Source organism: Uloborus diversus, chromosome 7, assembly GCF_026930045.1.
Source record: "Uloborus diversus isolate 005 chromosome 7, Udiv.v.3.1, whole genome shotgun sequence".
Taxonomy (NCBI): domain Eukaryota; kingdom Metazoa; phylum Arthropoda; class Arachnida; order Araneae; family Uloboridae; genus Uloborus; species Uloborus diversus.
Window position 1 is genome coordinate 84,522,921 of NC_072737.1, and position 24,309 is coordinate 84,547,229.

Below are 24,309 nucleotides of genomic sequence, written 5' to 3' on the forward strand. Positions count from 1 at the left end.
CGTTGTTTAGCGCAAAAACGTTGGATATTTCTTGTTATTATGTGTACTCGTTTCGTGAGAAAGACTCGCATACTTTTAAAAAGGTAGGCATGATTTTTCAAACATTGATGTTTGAAAAATCATGCCTAAATGACTGCTCTGCATTAAAATGCTTTTGGAGTGCCTAAAAGAATGGCATTTCCAAAGGAAACAGTCATTCATTTTATGTTTTTTTTAACATTTCTGAAAATAATGTTAGGTTAAGATAGTTACAAAAAAGATCGTGACTATCACTTGTAAACCTATTTTTCCTTTCAAACACATAAACACGGCACTACACGCTGAAATAGTCAATTCCCTGGAAGAAAATGCAGAGTCAGACAAAAGACACATTGTAGTTCTGAACGAAACTAGGAAACGCATTTCCACTAATAATAAGAGTACTTATGCCCGGAAAGGTGTGGACAAGAGATGGCTAGATCGTGCGCTCTAATTCTTTCACCACTTTCTCCATATTTTAAATTTACACCCTTATGCCTTTCAGGGAATGTTTTGATTGAAAGGCAATCGCCAGAATTAAATGCTATTATTATTTCTTTCCTTGAGGTTAAAAGCTGATAGGCGAACAATTTGGCAAAAGGAAATTTCGCTGATTTTGATGTCGTCTAATTGGATTTCTGTAAAGTGACCGATTAAGAAACGTCGTTAAAAGCTGTATTTAAAGATCAATAAGGTAATGGAAATCAGCGTTGGTTTACTCTGCAATTATATCATCAAAATTTGCTTGTATCATACGTTTGATCGCTGAAAGTTAACAAGATAGTAATATCATTATCAAAATTGATTTTTCTCGAAATAACATTGCAAATCTCGGCTGTGTTCTGTTTTTCGTTTTTTTCCTTTTAGCGCAAGCTAAAACGGGATGCACTAAACTAATAAATAAATCTTTTTTTCATGTCTTCCTGACTTTCTTATATAAATATATATCTACGTTTTCTGTCAAAAGACTAATTCGACTCCAAAAAAAGAAAAAAAATCAATTTAATTGTGTTGTTGTCAGTAAATTACATTAGAGTGAAGCTTTTTTCAGTTCAGCAAATTGTTTCCCATTTCTACAAAATAGACATAAGTTCAAATGCAATTATTTAAAAAACAGTAAGCAGTCAGAAAAGTGGAGCTATTACCAGTTTCAGCGGCAAAAGATAGCTTAATTCACCTTACAACAGCGTTAGTTGCAACTATTTACAGGTTATTAAAGTCTAGCTGTCATGAGATGGCACTAGACCACGCCTTATTTCAGAAGCCTCTACTTTCATGGAAGAGCGATACGCAGAGGAAAATTGAAGAACGGAATTCCCAAGATTGGTAATGGTTCTAGAGTTTGAATACGCCACCTTAAAATTAAGAAATTAACCAACGAGAAATTAAGCAAAGTGTTGAATTTTGCAAAGTGTTTTGCTGAAACATTGCAAAACGATTATTTTTTGTCAGCGGTCTGAGCAACCATGTGAATCACATTGTTTTTACCGTAACTAGTATCAATAAAAAGTGTAAACTAAAACTTTGCTTCAGTCTTTCTGACCAGCATCGTCATTTCGGAAGATTCCAGAGAAGGGTAATGGACGTATACTCAATGTAATTTTTATCGGAAAACAACAAAGACACGCCCACTTATATGTAAAACCATTAACTTTTCAAAGGCTTGTGAGCAATTGATCCCCCCCCCTCCTCCTCCTAATGGACGGGCCTTTTCCTCTCCTTCTTCATGCCGTTGTCCAATCTGTCTTTTCGCTTTTTCTGTAGTTTCATTTCGTACGGTGTTTCTTTAACTCCTTCAGACCTGGTGTCCGGTATACCGCACATACACTTTAAACAGCTGCTAATCATTTAATAATTGATTTAATTAGTTGACTTTTTTTGTAGTTGACTCATTACATTCTACTTATTATAATCTGTGAAATAATTTTTCGTTTTGGGATTGACAACACTGACATATAAATATTGAGAGATAGAGATTGGCTCATTTTTCCAACCATGGATTTTCATCTGAAAAGCGAGGTTTTTTCCTGATTTTTTAATAATTTTTAATTAATCGTTTCAAACGCTTATATTATGTTTTATAATTGTTTGTAGAACATTTTATAATGAAATTTGTTCGGTATTTTATCGTTTTTGTATATGAAATATTGATTTAAAAAATATAAGTCCGGAATATTGGACGTGCCATAACTTTTTTAATTTTTCTCTTACAAACTCAAAATTTTGTCTATAAGATACCCTTTACTATAGTACACTGTGTACCAAATATGAACATTTTTGATCCAATATTTCATAATTCCGACAGAAGGGGTTAACTTTATTGTTATTGAAAAATTTACAAAACTCCATTTTGTGTTGTTTTAAATACTTCTGTAAGTCTTCTTTCGTACTTCGTGGTGCATGTGGTTACATGAATATATATTATCATACTTGTGCACTAAACGGACTATAAGCAGTGAACGCTATCCTTCTTGAATCCGCAACCAGAAACCGAAATACATCCTTCCGCCTCCATACCGCAATAGGAGAAACTTTGATTTTAAGTGATATTTCCAATCCTACTATGTCAAGAAATAAAAAATAAATAAATACCTTTGTGCATAGAATTAAAAGGAAATAACCAATTTTTTGTAGCACAGAAAAAGGAGTTCCTTGAAACCCCGAAACAAGTGCCTGCAGTAATCTGTGATTTTGTGCTACAAAACGTTAGATGTTTCCTTATGTTATTAACGTGTGAATGTTCGGGTATGCACCAAAAAGTGAAGCACGAGACAAGGAAATACGTAAAACTGCACAAAATAACGTTTATTAATAAAATATTTAACATAAAAAAAACGCACTAAATAAAAACGCTGGCTGTGGGAAAAATATTAACGATAACATGAATTAGAGGAGGAAAATGTTTTTACTGTTAACGTAACTGTTTAACAATATATATATATATATATTTCTCTGCGAAAGACATTTAAACTTTCAATATTTTTTTTTTTTTTATATTTTAGCTTTTGATAATTTTTGGTTTTGATTTTAAATGCTTAAAAATGTCAAGTGCACGAGACAGCGTGCACTTGGATAATAGGAGGCATCCCGTGTAAACAAACTTTTTCCAGACGTTTTCTCAAAATAAAAATTTATAGCTAAATTTTTGTTCTAAGCTTTTCAGCTGATTTGATCCTAATCCCAGAATCCTGAATTTTATTATTTCTTTATTAATTATATCAGTTACCTCATAGTCGGTTCTTTTAACCCAATGAAACGTGTTTTTTTTTGGGGGGGGGGCATTTACTTGTGCTATCATTCTGTCACAAATTCATAAAGTTGCCTATTAATGACTGTCTTATTATTTAATAGGCTAGCAATAAAATTTAAAATACTAGCTTATTAAACTTGTAAGCTTGTACCTTCGTTAATAGCTAAATCAAAAGAAAATAGAAAAAAATATGCAATTCAAAATAGGTTTTCCTTCTTTATTCTGCTACTTTAAATATTAATAAAACTTCAATTTGCATTTTAAAAAATGTTTTTTTTTTAACTGCTTCTGACCCCCCTTTCCTCTTTTACCGTACAATATGCTAAGTTCAACTCACTGAATCAAATGTATCTTTTTCTCATTTTATCATGTCTTCAGTTCTGACTGAAGTTATAATGAAACGTTTTGCAGCATTTACTAGCATTATCATTCCATCATTACTATCATAAAGTTGTCTACACTTTGTGAAAACGTGTATGCACTAAGCCACAAGCATAACTTAAAGGATCTGTTTAACAAAAGAAGCAACGGCTTGTTGAGACTCCATTTCCGCGTGAAGAAATGGATGAATTTGCTCTCTTCTAATGAATAGATTGCTGTTGAATGGGGTACGCGTTTCATTAACTAAAAATCAACGAAAGTGGGTTGAAATCTTTGCAGGTTATGAGAATTATTTTCTGAACAAATTACATGGGTTAATCACTTGTTTCACTCTCAATTAATAAATGTATTAACTAACCTTTTTTTTTTTGCTGTGTACTGTTCGAAAGATTTGTGTTTGCAGCTCGCTTCATTTATTGTTTGTTAATTTACATGCTTCAGAGAATAGCCTTTTTTTTTTATTTTTTTGACTGCATATTACCAAAATAATTATCTTGTTGCTTATTTACATTCACAGCATAAGGAATAAGTTTAAAACATAACAATATTAAAATTTACAATAATCATTGAAAGTGGGTTGAAATTTTTCAGGTTATGAAAATTATGAGAACAAAGTATATGGGTTAATAACATTTCAACTCTCAATTAATAAATGTATTAACCAACCTTTCTTTCTTTTTTTTTTTTTTTTTGCTGTGTGCAAGTTCAGAAGATCTGTGCTTGCAGCTCGCTTCATTTATTGTTTGTTAATTCATATGTTTCAGAGTATAGCATTATGTTTTATTTGGCTAAATATCACAAAAAGAGTCCTTTTATTGCTTATTTACGTTTAAAGCAAATGTAATAATTTAAAAGATAACAATATACAAATTGTGCAAGCAAACATCATCAAAAGTGGGTTGAAATCCTTGCAGGTTATGAAAACTTTTTTACGAACCAAGTGCACGAGTTAATCACTTGTTTAACTTCCAATCAATGAATATATTAACTAAAACTTTTTCTGCAATGTACAGTTCAGAATGTGTGTTTGCATCTCACTTCGTTTTATTTTATTTATTAATTTTTATTTATTTATTTTGTTAACAATCTGCCTCAGAGTGCATCATTAAATTTTGTTAGGTTAAATATCATAAAACAAATTACTTTATTTCTTATTGACATTCACAGCAAATGGAATAAGTTCAAAACATAACAATATAAAAATTCTACTAAAACCATTTGCTGGTTATGAAAACTTTTTCCGAAAAAAGTGCACGAGTTAATTACTTGTTTTACCCTCAATTAATGAATTCTTTAACTAATTTTTTTCTGCAATGTACAGTTCATAATACGTGTGTATTTGCATCTCGATTCGTTTATTTTTTGTTAATAATCTCCTTTAGAGCGCATCATTAAATTTTGTTAAGTTAAATACCACAAAATTTGTTTCTTATTTACATTCACAGCAAATGGAATTAGTTAAAAACATAACAATATTAAAATTGTTAAAAAAAAAAAAGAAGAAAAAGTACAACCATTTGTGCCGAAGTTACAAAAACACCTTTTCTATACAAAAAGTTGAAATTATGAATGAGGAAAACTTCCGACATTTACATATATATATGTTTGTATTGACATAAAACGTTTTTATATAATATTTTTGTCGAAAATAAATATTTTTTATGTTGATTTCTTGCTAGTTAAAATACTTTTCTGCATTAACTGGGACAACAACGCTTTGTTTTTGCAAACAGTTTTTGAAAAATGCTTAACAAAAAACAATTAACAAATAAATGACATGTAGAAATATTTCAACTAATTTTTAAAGGAAAAACTTCTACAAAGATAAGTATATGTGCCGACTCAAGAACCATTTTTTAAAGGAAGGTAGGTTAAGTGTTATAGAGGAAGGTAAATTTTTGTTTTTAGAAAATGTTACCAATGAATGTAAATACGCTTTCTTTTTCGCTCAGGGAAGAGCGAGACTCTGTACACATCGTCCTGAACGGTTTTCTAACAGACAGAGAATTAAAGGTACATATTCGTTGAAAATGAAAGCCAACTTTTATACGTCAGCAATTTTCGACAAGTTTGATATGATCAGTAATTTCAGACAATATTCACTGAGTCAAGTCAGCGGGTAAGTGCAATAACCAACTCCAGAAAAAGGGAAACATGTGAGCCGTCCGTCCGTACATGGTCAAACAGAAAAGCGGCATTAGATAATAACGGTTATTTCTTGACCCACTTACTATTCCACGCTTTGTCGACCTAGTTTAACTTCACTTTTGCGTTTTACTTTGATTTGTAACTAACTACTTGTGTATTCCCGGTGTTCATTTGAATTTGCTTTTTCTGTTCGGAACAACAATTATCTTGTCTCATTAGATTATTTTACGCATACGTCGTTTTTTTTAACGTCACGTGTGCCATAGAAATATATAATCCTTCAAGGAAAGAAGAATGCATCATTAAGAATGTAAACTACACAGATTTTTCATTTTCGCTTTGAGCGATAGTAATTTACAAAAAGCTTCATCGAAGCTAGTAGATGCCCAACCTACGGCCGGGGGCATTCTGAGCTTAAATTTTTAGGAGGATGGAAATTCTAAAATATCCGAATGGATTTAAAATTTTGCCGAATGAAGATAATTTTTCCGTATGGAACTCCAAATGTCACTGAATGGAGACCCAAATTTCGCCGAATGATAATTTTGCCGAATAGTACTTTAAATTCTGCCGAATCGTAACGCAAAATTTACCAAATTAGAAAATTTTTGGACGGTCACCGTGACCTCCCATAACCTCACATCTGGGTGCCCCTTCCTACGTCCAGTGTGCCACATGCTGTTCAAAAAGCTCACCCGTGCGTCCCATTCAAAGTTAAAAAGCGAAAACCACGTTTAGTTACAATGTCGCAAACGTGAAGCCAAATACTCAGAAATAAGCTAATAGAAACAAATTCAGCCTTCGCATTTATAAAAAATTTAAAAAAAAAAAACTTCAAGTAATGTTCACAACAATTCTTGATTTTTATTTATTTTTTTCCTTTTCCATGTTTTTGGATGTTATTTAAAAGAACTTTAAAGATTTAAAAATTGTGTATGTGTTCTGGCCCGCGAAATTCATTTTAATACAAGGTGCTACCCTATTATAAAGAAAGGTTCAGAACCACTGATTTAAGCAATTTAAACTCAAAGAGTGGGAACTAAATTGACTACAGCAGGTACTCTCAACCATTGGTCCGGCGGACCGGCACCAAGGGCAAATCCAGAAAATGTTCAAGGAGGGAGCAATTGTTTTTACTCTTTGGAAATGCAATTTCTAAAAACTTTCGGCTTAGTGTAATGACATAATCTCTTACCTTTATGTAATCTAAGGTGTCCTACAATTGTGTTTCTTTCGAAAAATATCCAGGGTGAGCATTTGAACCTATCCGTAATATCATCTAGGGTATCGTCTGAAATTGAAATTTTGGAACTTCAATCTCGAAAACAAAAATCCTGTAGAAAGTTCCGCTCCCTATCCCCAGAGTTATAAGATATGCGCTGCGTTTTCAAGACTTTAATTCTGGGGAAGAGCTCCCTTTCTTATAACATCATCGAATATTATGTAAAATTGCGTTTTTGAAGCTTTAATATCGAAAATAATGATAATAGTCCCTGTATCTCGGCTCAATGAGGGGGTGATCGCCCCCATCGCCCCTCCTTTGTATTCGTCCTTGACTGGAACAGAAAAAAGTGACCGGTAGTCAGAGATTTTTCCCTGTACGCATTAACAATGAACCCTTGTTCAAAAAATAGCAATAATAACACTTTATATAATATTTTTTTAGGTTAATTTTCTAATTACTTTTCATAATTTTCGGTGATTTCTCTTAAAAATGTACTTACTTATGATAATTACTGTAATTAATATTTTTTACATTTAAATATTGTTCTAAGTAAATCATAATAAATCTCAGCGTATTTTTCTTGTGTTTTAGTCATAAAGATTGCTTTTTTTTAATTCCTTGCAAAAACATTCTTGACAGAATTTCGCATTTGTTATGCTAAAAAAAGCATTAAACCAATGAATTTTAACACGAAACTCAAAGCTGTGTGATTATTTGCGCATTAGACATTTAACTAAATTAAAAAGAGTCACGTGACTGCAAAAGATTATTTCATTCTTAATTATGTGCCTGGTCCGACCAATCACAAAGACAATAGAAATCCTTGAACCTGGCTGTGGTCGAAGTTGGATCAACAAGCAATTTTCTTGATTGTTAAATGATTTATTATAAACATAAATTGATGAATCTATACCGATCAATTAATTTTATTTATCGTCGAAACTCAATCATAGCAAATGAAAATAGTTGGCTCTATCTATTTTCATCAATAAAAAGATCTTTTATTTGAATACATCATGGAGCTAATTACTCTCACAGTTAGTAAAAAAAAAGCTGGTGATTTCTCTCTGCAGAAAATCGCATAAAAAAAAATTTTAAATTATTTACGTTTGATATTTTATGTAATAAATTTTGAGTACACGTATGTTCCATAATGGACTTAAAAGATAAAAATTCAAAACTTCCATGCAAATTCTGCAGAAAATTCTCTTTACGTCCTCAGAAAAAGTAAGCTTTGATCGACTTTTACAGAAAGCAAAATATCTTTAAATCATTCAACAATTCTGAAGCTTCAATCTTTGTTTAGTCGACAACGAAAAACTGATACCATTTTTAATATAAAACTCAGTCACTCTTCAGTATATTATTCGCCATCTTTAATTTCGACAAAAAGATATTTTTCTCCCCTTTCGTATGCCGTGTTATTAAAATAATACAAGAATGAATGATAGTATTCATTTAGAAATTAAGGAATCAAATTCACATGTTCAGTGGGCTTGGTGGGAAAAAAAGTTCTTAACGTTCCTTGCAACAACACCCACTGTCCTTCTCAATCCAACAGTTGTCCCGTGCCCCTCCCATTGACCCTTGATCCAAGGAGCACTCACCTGTGATAAGTAAATGAGATCGGCAAACGTGAAATGAGGTTCGCTTTAATTACGTCACAAGAGAAGATACAGTTCTTTCTTTCTTTTTTTTTCTCCTAATCCTTTCTAATTTCATACGAATATGGCTTACCTGTTTTTGCGGGTTATCGATATGCGAGGATATTTTTTTTCCTCTTGCCATTCCATTGCTTCTCTCATTAAGAAAGAAACTGCGTGTTTGAGATTGGCAATAGAGAACTAATTGCGCTGCCACGATTTTTTTTTTTTTTTTTTTTTTTTGAACTGTTAATAGGGCCTACAAAATGTATATTGTTAGTAAAAGTCGGACTCGGTGCAGCGTAGGCTATAATGTGTACCAAATATTTTTACAAATTATAATGACCTACTGAGGAAATACGAAATTCAGTGAAATAGTTTTCAATATCTCTCTCTCAATTTTTTAAATGATTACCTGAAAATTGTTGAAACTATATCACTCATTGGAGTTTGTAGAGCATTGGTTATAATACATACCCAAACCCAAATGCTTAAAATGTTCCTAAATAGAAAACACCCAAACCTCTTTTTGTGCGGGGGTTTTTTCTGTGGTTTATGAAAATTATTTATAAAACGAGCGGAAATTATTTATAAAACGAGTGCGAGGTCGTATCTTCAAGTGACGACAGGAGTATCCCAATGGGAAATCACTGGGATCTTCCGAAGATTTCTTTATTCGGGAAATTTTTCGGGAGTCGGCAAAATTATCATCATTTGGTTTTTTTGATTTCGTTTAAATATAACATTATGGATTATTTTCTAGGTGAGACTTTTTTTTAAGCGGTTCCCATCCACCGCATATAAAAAAAAATTTAACTGTGTTGCTAAAACAACTTTTTAAAGTTACTGGTGAAGTTTTGAACAATTTTTTTTATGCGATTTATTTTATGCGGTCTATATCCACCGCATAAAAAGAGGCTTGGTTGTATCTAAAATAATTTAAGATTTCCATTTTGTATTGGCAATCTATTATTACCGAGTACATTATAAATATTATTAGTTTCTAATTCTGTTAATTCGAATTTGATTATTTTATGACTCAAACAAAATACATTGATTTTAATAAGAATGTAGATTGTAGAAATATGAAATTCAACAAAATAATGTACTTTTTATTATTCATTTCCTACAAACTGAATCATGCAATTTCTAAATAAAAGTAATAAATGGGAAAAGATAATAATTTTAATTTCTACTGTTATAGCACAACATTTCACAGTAGAGTTACAGAGGAAGGCATTGCGAGTTTCAATGGTCTCAGTCACAAATCGACACAATTGTGAAGTATCACAGTAGTCATTCTGTGACGCATGTGTCAGATATTTCATGTAATTGCACTGTGATGACGCTGCAGCAAATAATTTGGGACCAGTCACTTTATGACATTACGAAGAAGTCACTGCAACATGACTTTGGGACGTGACCGCGAACTGATATTCCAAAGTTGCTGCTACCTGTAGGTGACTTTTAAAGTAACGTCTCGTGACCGTCAAGTGACTGAGGACCTTTATGTGCCCGACAGGCGACTTTCAAATAAGAGTCGCATTTTCGTCACTATGCTATTGGGGATACGGAGAAAGCGCAAGAAGAGTAATTTTATCAGTTTTTTTTTTCTTTATGTGTGTGACCGAAAGATGGCTTTAATATAAGAGTCTTGTTTTAGTCAATATGTTATTAAGAGATATGGAGAAAGCGGAGGAAGCGGAACTTTATTAGTTATTTATTATTAGGATCTTTATGTGACCGACAGATGACTTTAACATAACAGTCGTATTTTAGTCACTATGCTTTTAGAGATATGGAGGAAACCGAAGAAGAGTTACTAAGCATCGTGGACGGCAAAAAGAAAAAAAAACATTCATTTATCATAACGTTGCTTCAATTCCATTAAATGACATCATCCGAAGCAAAGCATCATAACTAGAACCCCTATAACTGGAGAGGCCGACGCATCCGCCATTTTGGAACAAGCGTACAACAGCGAAAGCTACCTTTATTGGCAATCATTCGCCAAACGGGAAACGAGAGAGTTAGAGAGTGAAGTTGAACATTGGCAAAATTTTGGAAACAGTTGGCGTCGTTTCCAGGCTGTCAGCCACTTCGCAGGCTATTAATTATCCATTTTTCTTTTCTTTCTGCATCTGCTGGAAATATCAAGTGCTAAAATCCTTTTTGGAGCTGTTTGCACAATTAACAGCCGAACAACCATATATTTGACTCAATTTAGCACATGTTAAAGAAATGTAAGCATCAGCAGCAATGCTATCCCTACGAAGCACTGGATCAAATTTGCTCCAAAATGGCGGATGCGTCGACTCCTCCACTATAGGGGCCTTATCATAGTAAGCAGTGAGAAAACGTCCATACACCGAATGTAACAACATGACTTCCACAACCACTGAATCAGATTCCTCTTTAAAAAACTTTTTTTGGAAAAATGTTTCTCGAATCGCAAGTTCCATGAAGGCCGGTCTTACACTGTGGGGGAAAACATTTGTATCTGGCAGTAAAAATGTATTAAACTAATTTATTAGGTGTTTCTCCTTCCACTTTGTTACGGCACCTCTGAATTGCGTAAGCCCCAATCGAGGGTGAAATACAGTCTCTGCATTTTGTTGCTTTGAGGGAATTGCTTCTACTCCTGTCTTAGCTTCTGCCAACTTTGAGTTATGAACTTTCCTGGTAAATCAGGAAGTTTTCAGAAGGTTCCTGAGTTATTACATAAACATGATTAGCTTTGATTGGGGAGGTTTCTTATTTTTCGGAAAGATTACTAACTTTTAGTGGTAAACTATCCTGGTTTTTAGCAGATATGTTACTAGCAGAAATTAGGCAGATTGGCTACCCATTATTTTCCAGCAACGCTCCAGAATTGTTTTACAGTGTCCTTTTCTTTCCTCACTTTAATATGAAAAGAGTAAATGCTTACTTCAAAGAGGTCTTGCTTCGAAAGTAAACATCAAGTTTCATTTCAGATCGAAAGCAGAGGTCTCACGCCACAAGCAAGCATCGGGATTCCGCGAAGACTTCCATCGCCGTGGGCAGGAAAGCTGCAAAACCTCAGAGGACGACCGCGGCAACGGATGTCCACAACAACCACCACTACGACTACAACACCTGCTCCAGAGACAGAAACGGAGATCCTGGTGAATACCACCGACAAAGACTCAACATTCAGGTACAATTTGAATGGGTTATGTCAAAAAATAGGAAGTAAATTTCCTTTATGAGCGGTCAATTGTTTTCATTAGAAGCTATAACAGTCAGAAATTGAGGTAGTGTTAGGGGAATAAAATCGGAGATACGGGGGAATACTACCTCCATCAAAAACTCAACTTTCAAACAGATAATCCACAGGACATTAAAAAATCACGCTTTCATTGGCATTCATGCAGTGAAACTTCTATTTTATGCTTTATTTCTGGGAAATGGTTTTCAGATGTAGGTAAGATAAATGACTGAGTCAACAATTCTTCCTGAATCCTTTAACATTGATTTAAATTCCGTTCTGAGTCTCCGACATTGATTCAACAAACAGGTAGAACTTTAACAAGAAAGAAAATTTTTGTTAAGAATGAGAATAATTTTTTTGAAGTGCTTGCGCCGATATTGCTTTATGTTTAATCAATAGTTGTCAGAAGTAAATATGATTTATTTAGAAAATTACATGGAGGAAATAAAAAGATCCGTTCGATTATACCCGCTAGCACTTCGACAGCCTTTCATGCTGTTTAACAGATTGTGAACTAGTAGAATACAGGTTGAACAAAGGTAATCTATCATCCGGGTAAGCTTGAAATAGTAAATAAAAATGACTTCACGATATTTTTATCAAAGTATAGTAAGGGGTAATATATGAAAAATATCAGATTCTTGGGTGTTCACTGCTAAATCATCAGTTATTTAATATTTTATTGTTTTGTGAGTGTACTAAGTTTCAAAATCGCAAATGTACTAAAACCTGATGTTTCATTTGCTTTTTTCCAATCTCATGCCTTTGCTTCTTAGCGTAACTTTCCTTAGTTCTAATTTTTAGCACTCTGTTGTCTTATGCCTTTTCTTCCAATAACATTTTAACAATTTTCTTTATTTCATATAAAGTGAAGTGCTCTAAAGCTGACACCCATGAAAAGTTCCTAAAGCTTAAGTGTTTAAATACAACGAGTATTCAAAGTCCACCAATTTTTTTTTAATTAATTTATAATGAGGTGGGGTTTTCTCTCTTTCTCTCTTTTACAAGAAGAAAGCAAAATTCATTCAAAATTATTTTAGAAAATTGTTAATGCTTAAACTTCTGGTCTTTGGAACTGTTTTTTGGATGTCAGCTTTATGGCGTGTTACCTTGATGGCCGAATATGAAAGACCTACGAAGAGCTTTTAATAAACATATACCATTTGAAACTTGGTGTACATACATTATATGGACCAAAGGAAAAAGAAATATGCAAGAAGAAAATACTACGTCATTTTTTCCCCCACCTGTGGAGAACTTCTTGGTTTCTTCATCAGTTTGTAATTCTGATTGTCAAGTTTCTGCGATTGAGGAAAACTTAAGCTCTACTGTTTAATACGATTTAGCACAATCTGAACATGAGAATGAAGCAAATTGTAAATATATTGAACAAATTTGGGTAATTCAGTTTGCGCGTCCCGACGGATTAAACGCACCAGTTAATATTTTTTACAACTACAACCACAGAGTGGGGATTTTAAAGAAAACCTAAAGGAAAGCAAAGCATTTTTATACTGTGATCCAAATTCTTACTGTTATGAAATTTAATATAAACAATGATCGTTCTCATATTATGTTGATTTTATCTGAATAAACAATAAGAGAACATCACAAGAAAGAATCTTAACGATGAGTACAGTCATATTGGCTTGCTGTTTGAGTGCACTAAAAGAAGGGGGATTAACCTTGACAAAAAGGATTTTTTTCACCTATTGATTGCTGATTATTTGTCCCGTTGATGACCCGTCAGTATAAAATTCCTAGCAGTTACTATTATTTCCTTAAATTGAAATAAGGCAAGATTCAAGTTTCTTTAGAGTATTTTGGATGGGAACTGTAAGGTAGCAAATGTTGAGGTATGTGACTGCGTTCGGAGGCGCTTCTATTTTCATAAATACAAAATTTTGAATAAAAATATTCTTCTAAGTTACATGGCACATCTACAATCTTCAAAGAGAGAGTCTTTCACATGAGCTTAGTAGAAGTGAAGAAATATAAATCGGAAAACTGCAGCTGGAAAGATTCTGAAAATATGAAATAAAGCCAAAAAAAACTGTAGTTATTTTTAAAATGGCGAATTTGAAAAGGAGAATGAAGAAAGAATCAGCAAGTGAAAGTCTTGTTGATGAGCCTGAACCCTGTATCAAACAATGAATAAAACTGTGCTTAGAGTTTATAGAAGATTACTATTCTACCAAGTCATCTGTCTCCTGGACAAAGTGCATTGACTGCTTTGACTGCATGAAAAACAAACGATGTACAAACAAAGATTCAATTGTTTTGGAAAGATTAAAAAATAAAAACGTCTCGAAAACCATAAGTATTTCGCAAAATTATGTAAAACACTTTAATCTTTTCGCTAATTTTGTTTTTACTTAAATTTAATTTAAATTCTTATTGTGTTACTCATATACAAGTATTTGCATTATTTTAATTAATTAATATCACTTTTAGTGATTATGAATTTTTTGTGATATTCCTTCAAATAGGGCATTCAGCCTGATGGAGTGGGGTGAATTGCCTGATTGTCAGGGTAAAATCAAAAGTTGCAAATTTTGTTTTTTGATACTAAATAATTTATTTCGTATTTTTTGGTAGTGATCTGTTTTATACAGCATCTGAACCTACCTACACTGAGAAAGGTAGGAGAAATTATCTGTTATTTTTCATTAACGCAGGTTTTTTTTTTTTTTTTTTTTTTTTTTTTTTTTTTTTTTTTTTTTTTTTTTGCTGACTTACCCTATGTGATAGAATGAAGTATTGTCCTCTAAGTTATTGTTTTTTCTTCTTCACCCCTTTTTCACCTAGTTGAAAACATTTAATCTAGTGTTTTCTTTTTGCAAATATAGTTAGCGCGCAGCTCAGATAACGTGTATGCCAAGTCTCAATAACTTGCATCAATTATAAAGAGCTCGACGTAGGTCCAAAAGGGATACCTTTAACTATTACCACCCTGTACATTAATTTTATTACTTTTGATCAGTACCTTTGAAATTTAACGTACAATTGAGGGAGACGAATTGAAAAGGTGACAAATAAGTGAAAGGTTACTGTATCTTTAATTTATATCCATTTTGTAGTTAATGTACTACGCAACCTGAATGTCTTTCTTCATTATTTACATTGTAAAATTTATTTGTTTGCATGGTTGTTAACTGTTATATACAGCAACATAATTACGCAATTTTTCCTGCAATGCAAAACTCGTTATTCTTTAAGTTTACTTTTCATCCTTCTTTTAAAAAAAATAATAATAATAAAGATCGGTTTTATAATTTTTTTTTTTTTTTTGAACAGTAGCAAAACTAGCCTTTATTTAAACAGCTGTTATTAAAACAGGCCGTGACTACTTTTTACTCTCCTTCCATTGTTAACCACTTATTTTAATTTCGTAAGATAATTTATTGCCAATTCAACAAAATCCTCTGCTCAACTTTCCTCGTAAATCAATCTCACTTTCAAATTTTAAATTGACGGCAAAAAAAAGTGTTCAAGATTTAGAATTAGCAATAATTTGCTTCATAGATTCAACATTAAAATCACATTATAATTACAGCTCCGTTTCACCTGATAACCTTAAGCAAAGCATTCTTCTTTGTGCTTTCCGACTTTCGTAAGAGGTTAAAACATAGCCTGCAGGACTGGACAAATAACGCAGGATATCTTATGGCAGTTGTATATTGTAGGTTTACTTTTATCCTATTTTTGCTTTCGCATATCACTATTGAATACATAGTAAAAGTAATTATTTACGAATATAATTTGTAAATAATTACTTTTACTGGACTGCAAATTAGTAAAAGTCGACGAACTAGAGAGCTCAAACTTGCTATCAAAGTTTTGGTTCACATTTCACGTTACGGAAAATGGAAAGAAATCTTTTCTTGTTTCCCAATCCAATTAACTGTTTTTTTTTTTTTTTTTTTGACCATGACGTAATTGCTCTTGTTATTATCCATATTTTCCCCAATGCCACTGAGTTCTTGTACACGGTATGTGAAGTGAACCTGTTAAAATTGAGCAGCTAAATAAACTACGAGTATATACATAACTTTTGCTTTATATGTTCGAGTTAGGACATAACGAAGCCGTGGAAATGTGAAGCATAAGCGTGCTAACTTAAAAGTTCAGTGGACCACAGTACAGCAGCAACATGTTTATCATAACATTAGTAATTATTATTAGGATGACTAATGACTATATTCATAGTTCTGAAAGTAACATGTTAAAATCACCCTATTATCAATGCGTTGGTTGAAAAATAGCTTCAAACGGTAGAACATCATGTCTTGTACTTCGGATGCTACGTTTCTAAAGTTGAGAATGTATTACAAGCGAAATAAAATACGCAATTTATTGTAAAACTTTTGCCTTGCCCTCGTACTTCATCGCTTATTCTGATTTTTCTCAGTATTATTAGTTTTTATTTAAAAGCGCAAAAAAAATGAATAACTAATCTAGTTTTGCTTTTATTCTACCAGGAAGCGAATGGACATATTCGACAGCACAGGTTCTGAGAACCCTCTTTCCGTGGTTTGGCCATTGCGGGCGAGACCGGCTGCCTCAAAGCGGTTTCGAATACCGACCCCAACCACCCCAGCTCCGCAGGTGCTGCTGAAACTCCTGCAACCAAAGCCCACCAGGCCAGCCATCTACAGTTTGGATGGCTTTGTCCCAAAGCCTTCCATACAGAGGATTGTATCCACGGAGGCCCCTCCGCATTTCAAGAAGACGGATTTGCAACTGCTGTCCAGTATTCCTAGAAGAAGAAAGGTTAGTACAAACTACCCTTCATTTTTTCAAGCTTTATTACTAAAGTAGTGAAGCTTCCACACTGAACCTGTCAAGCTTTAACATTAAACTTGTCGAGCCTTAACCTTCCTTTAAGTATATTCAGGGGCTTGCACAGGGGAGGAGAAGGGACACCTGTTGGCATGTGCCTGAAGGGGGCTCAATATTTTTAAAATACGGCGTGAAATATAGGGGCAAACAATATGGAAGGGGACCCGTAAAAGTCATTTGTGACGGGCCCCGAAATTTCTGCGCACGCCCCTGAGTATATTTGACTTCAAACGAAATTGCAGCAGGCTCAGTACTATACTCTGTTGGCCAGGGTTTAATATTAATTTTCCACGTTTTAGTTCACAAAATTAGTTGGCAATACTCTACCTAGCTGATCGTATAATCCAATAGTTCTATCACTGATTTTAGACTACTATTGACTGTATGCAATATACTGACAACCTGGTCATCCAATCCAGAGGCGGCAATTTCGCCCTTCTGATAGACTCATCCGTCTGGAATAGGGAATTGAAGCCTAGAGTGTCAACAAACTGGTGCTCACCAGCGAGAGTCCGCAGACTCGTAAATATTCTGAAAATGTCCTGAAATTCAAGTTTTGTAGTTCGCCTCCTGATTTGCCCATAACTTCTGCAAAATTTTAGGAAAACAAAGTTAAAAGTGCGATATTTCATCTGTGAAATGGGACATTATGTCTCTGATTTAAAGCTGCGATTTACTGTAACCTAAGTATTTTTCCCGGCACTTCGCGCAAGACTGCAAGACACATCAATGTTCATAATGTAAATCATTCTTTATCGTGCGGCTCAAAGGTATAAAAAGATTTCGGGCGACAAACATGTGCTGAAGAAGATATCATCTAATACTTAATATCTTTGAAAACAATGTTTTATAGGGTTTTTGGTGAATATAGCATCTCTCAAGATGCTATCTTTATATTAAAAAAAAGAAAGAAGATTAAAAAGAAAACTCTAATGATTTTGGATAAAAGGCATCTGGGCACTGTATATACAAAATTGTAGAAATCTTGTGATGATATAAAAGAGAAATGCTAAGCATTTAAAGATTTAGATTTTTTCTGCGCCTGTATGTTTTAATAATGCAATAACATTATTAAAACATAACTGGCGCAGTTAAAATAGAGCAATTGCTTATCAAAATTACCTGCATTACTACTTTTAGGGGGGGGATGCAGGCAGATGATTTGGAACCGTTATCTTCCGATGGACATAAATAAAAAAAAAAAAAGTTTTACCTGCTAAGCCACAAGTTCCACCATTGTAAAATTTATCTCAAATTGTCAGTTATAATATAAAAATGAACATTTGAGATGTTTTTGTGTAAATACATATTATGTCAATTCCATTTTGATTGTCATATAATACTCATAATGACCCTGAGAAACGCTACTAAAATATTTACGATGCAAAATACTTACGCACCGCTGTGCTAAAAATTTACGTTATAACTTGATACCATATCATGCTTCAAAGTACTGAATATGATAGACCGGGGCACGTTTACGCAGTGCCCTTTTTTCAAAACGAATAATAACTGGAGAGCCAACAGTCATAACAGATTGATGCTGCTCCCTAGCAAATATTCTCACAAGTTTTCGAGTATCAGTTGAGCTTCGGTCTGGCATGCAGAAAGAATAATCTGTTTTTTACCAAGTTGAGTAAATTTTGTGTCGAACGTTTTGAAGCTTAATGTAAATAAATAATATTTAGTTAAGAAAGGACAAATATATAAAAATTAGAAGAATTTTATCCTTTTTTGAGATTTGTATTTGTATGACCTGAAGTGCTATTAATTTTTTTTTTGCACGTTAAAAATAAATCCAAACTTGACGACGGGGCAAGTTTACGCGTTGACGTCTGAGCACCTTCACGCACGTTCTTACTCTCTCTTACTTCTAAACGCGCCCTGACGCTTTTTTTTTTCCCCCCGCTTCAAACTGTATCAAAACATTTTCGTATTTTCAGGCTATTTACTTTTAAAAATCAGCTTTTAATTTTTAGTTAAGTTACGTATTCGTATCTTATAGCTTACAATCACATAGTGCTGGCTTCATGACCCTTCAGCTTTAACTTTATACACTATTCAGTCTGTAATAAATTTGCTTTATTTTTACGATGGTAAGACATTATGTTCAAAACACTAACAGAAACACGTTAGGTGTCAAAATAAATATGCGTAAACGGGCCCCATGTCCGGGGCGCGTTTACGCAACCGACTTGGACTCAAAAATAATTTTTTTTTTAACGGTTAAAAACACAAACTGAGCAACAACTAAGTATACCAATTTTGAATCCATTAACTGCTTCATAAAACACAATGTCACACACAATGTCTAAAAATTCCTAAGTTAAAACATAAAAATTAAAAAATGTATTAAAAAAACCCGCGTAAACGTGTCCATGTCTACCCTACTTTTAAAGTCCAGCTGATTTACAGCGTGGATTTCAGAAATTTTATAAGGGGTATTCAAATGAAACCCGGTCGGTAGTGTAAAGTAACGGTAACTATTTTATTAACTCAAAAATAGTTGCCAAAACTGTTGGCACATTTATGCATTTACGACATTAGTCGGTCGCTTCCATCTTTGAAGAAGCTAGTATGCCGAAGTTCTCTCGATCCAGTCCTGGACTCAGTCACACACTTCGTCGCCCGTTGTGAATCGATGTCCGCGAATAGCTTGTTTCAGTCCAAAAACATCTGACCTCTGAAACATATAAAAGTCACACGGTGAAAGGTCTGTACTGTACTGTGGATGTTCCAGCGTTTCCCACCGAAACTGCTGCAATATCGTCTTCACCGTATTGACCGTGTGTGGGCACCTATGGACAACATGCCTGAAAGCGGCTTAATAACACTGGGCACTGATGGTGATTCCCCGTTCCAGGAACTCTACAAGCAGTGAGCCCTTGTGGTCAAAAACAAGGACATGATCCGTAGTGGACGATAACTTGTGTAACAACATTCTGTTCGGTGTGAAAACACACTGCCACTCTGCAACATCAAACGTTGCGCATGCTTCAATCTCTCTACCAATAGATGGTGCCTCCACACATGCAGTTACGTGGCACCATCTAACGTCTAATGTGAACTTAGACACCCTGACCGGGTTTAATTTTAATGAACCTTATACGTCTACTCAATTAATTATTATTGAACTACGAAATGTTTTAACATTACCTCAACCTAAAACTCCAAATTTTACCACCAAATACGAGTATTACATATTTCGCAAAAGCTAATCAATCACGGAAACTAAAATTAAAACCTTTTCTATTTGCTTAGTCATGTGTAGTGTCATCAGTAAAACCGTGCTGTTTCAAGAACAGTCAAAATTTAGTTTAAATTTCAAAAGCTCTCATTTGACGGATCTAAACAACGCTCCCCCTCCCCCTGAACAACGTGTCTGCACCTTCCTGCAATATTTGTGCTTTGAGTACTTTCTGTTTCATGGTTACTTTGTGGCACAAATGTATTTATTCATTTCTCATCGTCATGTCTGACAAGACAGATCATTCAGACAACCATTCCAGTTTTCTGCAGTTGTTCTTTTCTCCCCCCCCCCCTCCCACACCCTTCTTCTTCCGTTGGTGTACGATTGTGGACATATGATCTTTGATATGATGTCTCTTGTGCGGCTATTATTCACACACTTTAGTCATGAAAGGGAATAACTTAGAGATTATTTTCAGCAGTCTTATTTGTTTGTTTATTTTTTTGTGTATTTAGAGCAGTGGTGCCCAATTTTTTTCTACCCGAAGACCGCACCTCATATTAAAATGATTCTCGCGGTTCAGAAAACACCGAAAATTTTAAGCTATTAAAAAGTTTTTTTATAACTTATAAAAAGAAAGAAAAATGAAAGAAAATTAAAAACCAATAATTGTTATTATCATTTCTTGATGATTTTTTATTAATTTCATCTTTTTTTTTTTTTCAGAAACCAGTTTTTTGAATATTTGGCACCAAATTTGCAACATTGTCATTAATCGTGCTTTTGAATTTGTAGCAATGCAACTAAACAACGGGCCACACGGATCGGCTTTGCGGTTCGGATCAGGCCCGAATGCTGCTAGTTGGGCACCACTGGTTTAGAGCATGTACTCGTTTAACAAGTTTTCAGCATAATTTTGTCAAACATGTTAACGTTATTCTTTTAAACAGGTACGAGACAGCTGAAAGGAGCCGTATTGAAGAATATTTTGTACCAAATATTTACACTATTAAGAAAGTTTCAGTAAAATACTGTCGAAGATCTCAGCGCTTGGTTCACATTGCAAAAATAATATTTATTCAGTCGTCTTTTGTAGTCTTCCTTCCATAGAATGGCCGGTTAAACTACCACAAGACCATCTTCCATCATATTCATTTTTCAAAATGAGCAGTCTCACCCGAAATATGTCGAAGGCCATAATCAGGCGGCACATTAATGAGCAAGATTATTCAGTCCGGATTGTAGTGCGGAATTGAATAACCAACCTTTGCGACACATTGCCGCGATTAACACTCCTATGGTTGAGTAACTTAACCCATAAAGAAGTTCGAAGTTATTATACTCATTGAATATTCATTACACCTTCATTAATCATTAACATAAAAGTTCTGAATATGAACGAAAGCTGAATGCAAGCAAATTATTCACCTTCTTGTTAGACACTAATGTCTCTGTGTGAAAGTGCGGAAACCTTTTACACAATTTGGTTGTTGATGGTTTTTTTTTTTTTTTTTTAGAATGTGATTTTGATTCCTTGTTAATTTTGAATTAATTAAAAATTCTGTAAAACTAGTTAGTGATAAATATCGATCACTTTGTCAAGAATACGAAGAGAGAATTATTGATAGGGTTACCATTAACCGGACAGTTTGGTTTTCAAACGGACTTAACAAAGAAGGAACCAAGATCGGACTAGTTCCAACTGATGAATTCTGTGAACTCAATTCTGCACATAAAGAAATAGGTTTTTCTATTCTTCTTCTGTAAATTCTGTAAAACTAGTTAGTGATAAATATCGATCACTTTGTCAAGAATACGAAGAGAGAATTATTGATAGGGTTACCATTAACCGGACAGTTTGGTTTTCAAACGGACTTAACAAAGAAGGAACCAAGATCGGACTAGTTCCAACTGATGAATTCTGTGAACTCAATTCTGCACATAAAGAAATAGGTTTTTCTATTCTTCTTCTGTAAATTCTGTAAAACTAGTTAGTGATAAATATTGATCACTTTGTCAAGAATACGAAGAGAGAATTATTGATAGGGTTACCATTAACCGGACAGTTTGGTTTTCAAACGGACTTAACAAAGAAGGAACCAAGATCGGACTAGTTCCAACTGATGAATTCTGTGAACTCAATTCTGCACATAAAGAAATAGGTTTTTCTATTCTTCTTCTGTAAATTCTGTAAAACTAGTTAGTGATAAATATCGATCACTTTGTCAAGAATACGAAGAGAGAATTATTGATAGGGTTACCATTAACCGGACAGTTTGGTTTTCAAACGGACTTAACAAAGAAGGAACCAAGATCGGACTAGTTCCAACTGATGAATTCTGTGAACTCAATTCTGCACATAAAGAAATAGGTTTTTCTATTCTTCTTCTGCCTTACATTGTGAGCCAACTGTCAAACAATTTTTTACCGCTAAAATTCAAATTTTCATATTTTAGCACTTGTTCCCTTCTTCAAACTACCGGTTCAATTTGTGTTCGACTGTTTTTAATTTTTGGATCTCTTTTGTTTTCACCAAAACATGTATCATATATGACCCATTTAAAGCTTGTACAAAGCTCTTTTGAAATCCAAAAATAGCCAAATGTTTTCTGCCCAAATGTGATCAAAAGTCGATCGACGAAGCGTTATGCTGGTACCGCAAATTTTGCCTGACTCCAATAAGACATAAACAGCAAAAGTATCTATTATATTACTTTTGGATGCCATAATAGTGTAAATGTTCTAAACTTGCAGTAGCTTTGGGTCTTGGGAAAGATTGAAATTTTATGGAGACATCCCCCCCCCTCTCTCTCTCTCTCTCTTTAAAAATTTCACTAAAAAGTATGGGTTAAAATTAAGGGTAATGACGAAGTTTTTTGCTTAAGATCACACATAAATTTGTAATTTGTTAAGCAGAAAAAAAATTTTCATTAATATTTTAAAGTATTATTTTTAATGATATATATGAGGCGTCACGTGAGGGAAAAATGACCGTTTTCCGTGGAATGTCTCTCTCTCTCTTTTTTGGCTAGATTTAATATTTAGATTTTGTAAAAATTTGAGGAGATATTTTTTTTTAATTAAACACTTACATCTTACTATAATGCAGTATGAAATTACTCGATTTTTTAAAAACTTAATCAGTAAATTTGATGCTACCCGAGTTTAAGGCCCTGGGTCCGTACCCCATGTGGTCATGTCTTGGTATGACTCTGCTGGTTGCACTCTTCACAGCAGATAACATGCAATGAATTGCAGTTTGACTTGCTAATAAACGAGTTTGGGCGACTGTAGACATACTTTGCTATTGGTTACAGTGTTCTGTTCAGAAGTAAAAATATTTACCTCATAGATATAAATAACACACTACCAAAACTTTCGCATTGAAATTTTTGAACCATTCCTTAACAGTTGCAAAGATCCGTCTGATTTGTTAGTGAAGGAATATTCTGTCATGGAAGTGATGCGAATGATCATGGATGCGTTAATGTCCTGCAAAGAAAACTGCAGAGAAAAATAATTAATGACTCCCAGAAAACTATAATAAACAGCTCTTTTTTTAAAAGCACTAAGTTAATTCAAGTTTTCTTTACGTACGTTGTGCATATGTATCGAAACAAGTACACGTTTAAGTTATTACATATCAGCTGCATTTCCCGGCATTGCACGGTATGCCTCTAAAATAAAAGTTACGTCAAGTGACGCATGTTCAACAATCAGGCTTAAATTAGAGAAAAAAAAAATAGTTCTGTAAAATTTCTGTTCAAAAAAGTCATTCTGAATGAAAGAAAACGGCAAATCAAAAATTCCCGAATAAATTAAACGCAAGCTTCCTGATCATCTTCTGATGGCAGTACAAAAAAAAAAAAAAGAAGATAAATCGCCAAATAATAATCAAAAGAGCATAGTTTTTCCTCAAAACAGAAACAAAATTTTATTCAGTCAGAGACGAGGAAAAAAAAGTGGCAACCTGCTGAATAGTTTTCACGCTAATTTAAAATGAGATCGCGCAAACGATAATTTTCCGGTATGAAATTCTGTTCCATTAGGCTTGAAAATGCTTTTAAATTTTTTCCCGGTGATTTTACAACTTTGTTCTTTTTTTTTTTAATCCGAAGGAATAAAATAAATTTCAAGGGTATTTTTGGCGGGCTTTCGAATGCCGCTAAATTTGAGCTGATGGGATAAATATTTCGGGTAGAAAGAGACATTTAATGCCGTTTTCGGGCCCTAAAATTAAAATTTGAACGGTTCGGTTCTTTTTTTGGCGTTCGAAAACCCCCTTACGTTCCCCTTCTTAGCTGCACAAGTACCTCCTAGCCAAATTTGATCGAGATCCGGCGTAAACTGTGGATTTGTCTAGAAAACGTATACATACAT

The 24,309-nt window shown here is 33.7% G+C and overlaps 1 protein-coding gene across 1 annotated transcript in view; it reads left to right on the forward strand.

Moving 5' to 3' along the window:
* Nucleotides 1-11,719: 11,719 nt before the first annotated feature.
* Nucleotides 11,720-24,309, forward strand: part of LOC129226012 (uncharacterized) — a 45,646-nt gene continuing 33,056 nt past the window's right edge. Inside the window, exons 1-2 of the mRNA XM_054860586.1 lie at nt 11,720-11,843; nt 16,379-16,670. Of these exons, the coding sequence (XP_054716561.1) occupies nt 11,749-11,843; nt 16,379-16,670 (387 nt within the window). The 5' untranslated portion in view covers nt 11,720-11,748. The remainder of the gene's footprint in view (nt 11,844-16,378; nt 16,671-24,309) is intronic.